This window comes from Arachis hypogaea, chromosome 7 (assembly GCF_003086295.3).
Source record: "Arachis hypogaea cultivar Tifrunner chromosome 7, arahy.Tifrunner.gnm2.J5K5, whole genome shotgun sequence".
NCBI lineage: Eukaryota > Viridiplantae > Streptophyta > Magnoliopsida > Fabales > Fabaceae > Arachis > Arachis hypogaea.
Window position 1 is genome coordinate 22,224,768 of NC_092042.1, and position 6,258 is coordinate 22,231,025.

Sequence of the window (6,258 nt, forward strand, 5' to 3'; positions counted from 1 at the left end):
GGCCTGCAATATTTAATAAATAATTAGCAATATATAATTATTAACACTCAATACTAATTATTTATTTTGCCAAAAAATAATATTTATCATCACTAATTAATTCAGTTAATTTTTTAACTCAACACTTGATTTCTGTCTGATTTATCCGATAATAATTCCACCAGTAATAGGCACGCTATTTTAATTTGGATTCAAGCCACCCGTTGCCATAAATTTTTTCGACAATTTTTCTAGTTCGACGATAATGTTAACAGCTCGACAAAACTGTCATACTAATCATTACGAAAATTAATGGTAAATTCACCGATAATGATCAACAAAAAAATCGACCGTAAATCTGCCGATAATGACGGACGCAAAATCATACGTAAAAGAAGTTGATCATTAGTAGCAACTTGATAAAGTTGATAAGAGGATGAGATTCAAGTTTATATATATTTATCAACTTGTCATGTAATTCGATAAAATCGAACAAGTTGTAATTTGTTTGTTTTCTTTATCACTACTTTTTAAAAAAAATCTTTAAAACATTTGGTATTGTATGACAACTTTTGTATAAAATTTAGTAAGTGAAATCATAGTGAAAATTAGTAAAGTTTTTCGAATATGTAAATTTCATAATATATAAACTTATTTATATATTTTAAAAAATTATAATTTTTATTATTTAAACATACTATTTTTATTATTGTCTAAATTATTTAATTCAATTTCTTCTTATTTCATTTAAAAATTTTAATTGTGTTATTTTGTTTCATAATTCTGGATCCAACAAATTTTAACAACTGAGTACTTTTTTTCCTGAAAGCATATATGACAATTTTAGCATTTTGATATTGAATTCTTCTTAAAATCCATATTTTGGTAACAAACTATCCATACATGGTCCATTTATTTTTCTTTTCAATAGTCACATTCTCTATGTCAAAAAATTATGGCTTCTACATTTTCATCCGTCAATTTTTATCTTTTTCTCTATAAAATTTACAAATTTTTTTATTTAAAAGAAAACCACTAAAATTACAGTGTTGATGCTAGTGTCTTTATTCTTTACCTGCCGGCTGCATATGGGCATTGACCAAGTCATTTCTCCAACACTACACATCCAAAATTTGTCGTCATTCCAATTCTTAACAACCTCAAAAAAAAGAAGAAAAAACAAAGTCGCACCAAGTCTACTTTGTAATTTCGTGTGGAATCCGAAAAAAGCATATTGCAAGTGACAAGAATAATCATAGAAATTAAACAACAGTCAACACAGTAAAGTCTTCGAAATTTCATCTGCAACTCTCTAATCAGTTCTCACTTAACTCCTCTTTCATCCTTCAACTAACTCTTTGGAAAGTGGTATTCATTCAAACTTTTCTTGTTTAACTGTATGCTTACTATCATGTTGTTCAAGGGGAATTTCATTTCATTTATTTTGAATTTCAGTTTAAGATAAAATCAAAGCATATGAAATTTGTTGATTTAGATAATTCCTTCTTTTCTCTTAACAAGATTTGATTCACAGTCTGAAGCAGCAGTTCACTTTAGAATTGTGAGCAAAATCGAAGAATTTGTTCATAGCAGATGGATTCGAATTCTCCAGAGGCTGTGCAAGTTAATTCAGGTTCACAAATGGATGTAGATTCACAAGAACAAGAAGAAGACATGCAAGTGGATTCAGAAGAAGCCGCGCAACAAGCCAATTCAGAATCGCAAGAAGCGAAAACAGATATTGCTCTGATCATGCCAAAACTCACTGCTTATATAAACGTGATAAGGACTAATAATTCCACGGTGATTGATGCGATTCACAACTACTTCGGACAATACCTTCGATCCGAAGAAATCGATGACTTGGACTTCAAGGAACATATCTCAATCGATGCCTCCAACTCGGTGATCAACGCAATTCATCCAGATATGATTGATAACCTCCACGAAGCAGTTATGATGATGCTCGAAGCAGGCTTCGACAGAGAATGTTGCAACGAGTACAGCAAATTTCGCACGAAGTGCTTAGGAAGCTACCTGTCATATATGAAGACTCTGCAGCCACAGCTTGGATTTGAGGAAAATGCTAAGAAGGGGACAAATTTTTTTAATCATGAGATTAGGGAATGGACTAAAGTTTCAAATGTAATTGTGAGGGTCTTGCTTCCAAGTGAAAGAACACTCTGCCAGCGCGCTTTCTTGCGTTACACGGAAGCTAAGAATCTTGCTTTAATGGAGGTTTGTAGGCCGTTGCTGATTAGCATACTAGATTCCGCGGTTAAACATGCAGTTGAACTTGCTCGCTCCAAGAAAATTGAATATTTTTCCAGGATCTCTAGAGTGTTCAAAGCATTTCATGACTTGATGCCGGAGATTGAGTCGCTGTTTCCCGGCCCTGAGCCACTTGGCGATTTGATAAGAAATGAAGTCATCAACACTAGAAAGAGGTTGGGGAAAGCAACTATGGACATTCTTAAGAGGCTAGAGGATTGGATTTACAAGGAGAATGAGATGGCGAGTTTTTATGGAGGGCTTTATCCGATAATCTCTTGGGATGTGATGAACTGCTTGGGGGAAATCTGTGAAGCTTGGACTGTCATCGGCCTTGAGAAAGTTCTAGAAGAGATTCCAATGGTTTCTGATGGAGAAGGAACTGCTCCTTGTTCTTCATTCTCTATTCAGTTTAATAGGATAATAGAGATGTTAAATAGCCATGTGGAAATCGAATCTAAGAAATATACTGACCCTGCTGAGGGCTATATTTTCATGATGAATAGTCAGAGGTATATACAACAGAAGATAATTGATTGTCAATCGAAAATGAGCACTATTTTGCTGATGGCGAATGGCGCGATCGATGAGAATAATGCCAAGGCGAGACAGAATCTCGAAGATTATCGCCAAAGCTCGTGGGATGAGGTTCTTGGGCTTTTGAAGCAGGGCGACGGAGACGAGCGAAATGAGGTGGAATATATGAAAGAGAATCTCAAATTGTTCAATGTTCAGTTTAAGGAAATATGCAGGGTTCAGTCTACATGGTTTGTTCTTGATGAAGAGCTAAGAAAGGAAATAAGAGAGACCATAGAGGAAATTTTGTTGCCAAGTTATGGAACCTTCATTGGTAAGTTTCAGAAAGTTCTTGGTTCTGATGCTGATAGGTACATTGAGTATTCAATGTATGACATTGATGCTCTACTCAATGATTTGTTTCGCGGAGGCAGTTGAGTTGTGTATCATGTTAGAAGCTTCTGCATTGTGGAAAATGGTTACAATCTTATAGCAAAAGAATAGAGTTGAAGAGGTTGTGTAACTAGTATAATTAGGGTTAATGAAAATTGGTTAGGGCCAAATAAGGCTTTCTTCTTTGTTTGGCACTCTGTTTGTTAAACCCTGTTGATCCAATTTAGTTGAAGAGGTATATATATGATATGATCTTTGGCATAGCAGTAAGAGAAGTGATGTCCCTGATAGTTATGATTATATAAATTCACAAATTAGGTGATAATAAGTTAATAACTAATAATCATAGACAATTGATAAGGGGCATACTGCATATAATTTATATCGTTCACTTAAATCATATTCCCATTGAGACACTGCTTCCTTGCTTTTGAAAAAATAATAAAAAAATCCTGACATATCACAAGAACATGGTTCAGTGGGCAGTTTGAAAAAACCATACCAGAGAAAGGGAAAAGGATCGCGATAATCCGAAAGGCATGTGCTCAATTTACAGTGTCTTCCCTAAAAATGCTGCACTGAGAAGCAAAAGCAAATGGCTTGCATAAGAGTATATGATTATGAAGAGAATGAGAATATATCTCTGATTAGTATTACTTGTATATTATTACCATAGTAGTAGAAACCGAACCGGACCGGCCAATTCGACTAAAAATTGGTGAATCGGATTATGAACCGGTTTGGTTCGTTTTTTGGACCGTTTAAGGATGAAAACCAACATGAATTGGTGAGAATCAGAGAAAACTGGCGAAAACCAGTTAAATTCGGTAAAACTGATTTGATACAGTGGACTCTATGGTGTTCCATAGCATTGCATCTCCACCTGTGATCCAGTGCATCCTACGGTCCTCCAACGTGCCACTTGTTAGGCAGTGTTTGAACAAATAATCTCTTGAGTACAATCCACCTTCAAAGCCACTCTGTCAACGTGCTTCTCATTGTTATATGTGACAAACATTAATTATATAGTAAATCTTTGAATTAAATAATTATATAAATATCTAACTTAATTTTAATTTTGTATTTTCTATTTTTCGAATTAATGATATTTTTAATTATGTACTATTATTAATAGAAATATAAACTTTATTAAAAATTTATTAATTTTTATCTATTTTAATGTTAGTATTGTGATTAAAATTATCTGTTTTGATACTAGTATTAAAATTTATTGATATTATGGATTGATATTCTTATCGTGTCAAATTAAAATACTATTGTAGTAGTACTAAGTAATTTTATGTCTATATTTATATTAATTGTCTTTAAAATTTGAAATTTAGTTGTTCTTAAAATATTGGTGAAGATGTGTATTTTAAAGTTTTTTAAATTTTTGACTATTTTATATTTTTTATTTACATATGATCGGTTTTACTGATTTAACAGTAATTTATCAATTAAATTAATAAACCAATAAACCAATAATCTTACTGGTTTGATTAATAATTCTGTTCTTATAACTATGATTATTACTTAAGTACTAAAGTTTCACCTCAACCTGGTTAAACGATCAATTTGAAAATCCTCAACCCAAATCAGAACTCAATTGCACACCTAAATGAATGAAAAGTTTAAAAAATTAATTAAAAGAAAAAACAAGAAAGAAAGAAAGAATAAGGGATACGATTATACGAAATATTAAACTATTAAAATTAGGTGGAAACTCAGGTGCAGTTGACTTCACGTGAAATTAATACCTGAGAGTCGTTAGATAATTTGACTGATTTGACTAAATTTTCATCTAATGATTCTCAGATATCAACTTCACGTGAAGCCAACTTCATCTAAGTTTTCACCTTAAAATTATTATCTTATATATAAAGGAACAACGCATACAGTAAACAAATTGAACAACAAATTAAAAAAAAAGTAAAAAAAACATTACCCCAGTCAACTCTATTTTTACTTTAGGAAACCTTCTCCTTCTTTCCATCTCTCATTTGCCGTCGCCCAGCATCCTCCATCGCGTCGCACGAATTCCCCCTTGCACTACCCCCACCCTCGTCGCGCTATCACAGCTTCCTCCCTGGCACGCTGCAGAAACCACCAACCATGAAAGCGCAGCCGCAATTCGTCCTCCTCTTCCTTGCATCGCGCCGTGCATTCCGGATGAAGACACGCCCTCCCCCCTCGCGCTATCACAGCTTCCTCTCCCCTGCACGCCGCAGCAACCACCAACCATGCAAGCCAAGCCGCCGCGAGTCCTCTTCTTTCTTGCGTCACACCGTGCATTCCAGACGAAGACGCGCCGATCCAATTCTGCATTCCACAGTCGTCGCCGGAGGCAGCCATCACCTGCGGTGCTTGTCTTTCCGACAGTAACCCGCGTAGTCGCAGCCATAATTGATTCACGACCCCGTTCTCTTGCAGTCGATGTTGTTTCCTTCCCTAGATCATGTTTTGAATTGCTATCACGACCTGCCTTGAATTGTTATTCATTTTATTAGGTATGCGGATGGTTATTTTCATTCTAACGTAAATGTTTATTTAATTTGGATTGGATTTAAATATATACAATGAAATTTGGTGGATGTTCATTTTATTAGGTATGTAAATAATTATTTTTATTCTAAATTCAATGTTTATTTAATTTGGATTGAATTTCAGTAGATACAATGAAATTTGTTAGATGTTCATTTTATTAGGTATGTGGATGGTTATTTTCATTATAAACCGACGACTTGATAGAGAAAAAGCTCGGCTGGCCGGTGAGGGAGGGACCGATGGTACAATGAGGGTTTGGGGAGGAGATATGCAACAGTAAAATGGTTAAAAAGTGGATAGTTAAAGTGTAAAAAGTGAAAATAAAGATTTTTTGGAGAATAATTTGTGATGAAATGTGTTTTTTTCCATCTTCTGTAGACTAAAAATATAATCTATTATTTACGTTGTTCACAATCTCTATCATGTTTTCTATTATAAATAATGTGAACAATATATTAAAAAAACACTAAAATTAATTATAAATGTTATCAACCTAACAAAAATAACGGCAAGACTTCTTTGAAATTTCGTAAAAATGAGAAAAATAATGTCTTA

General features: G+C 33.8%; 1 protein-coding gene across 2 annotated transcripts; it reads left to right on the forward strand.

The window, feature by feature from the left end:
• Positions 1 to 1,143: 1,143 nt before the first annotated feature.
• Positions 1,144 to 3,434, forward strand: LOC112702786 (exocyst complex component EXO70B1-like). Of its 2 annotated transcripts, none has more exons than XM_025753965.3 (2): positions 1,144 to 1,347; positions 1,514 to 3,434. In XM_025753965.3, exon 2 carries the CDS (start codon positions 1,573 to 1,575, stop codon positions 3,202 to 3,204), a length of 1,632 nt encoding a protein of 543 aa, XP_025609750.1. In that variant the 5' UTR covers positions 1,144 to 1,347; positions 1,514 to 1,572; the 3' UTR covers positions 3,205 to 3,434. The 2 variants fall into 2 exon arrangements, with proteins under 2 accessions (XP_025609750.1, XP_072055386.1); XM_072199285.1 differs by having other exon boundaries at positions 1,183 to 1,347; positions 1,501 to 3,434.
• The last annotated feature ends 2,824 nt before the right edge of the window (positions 3,435 to 6,258 follow it).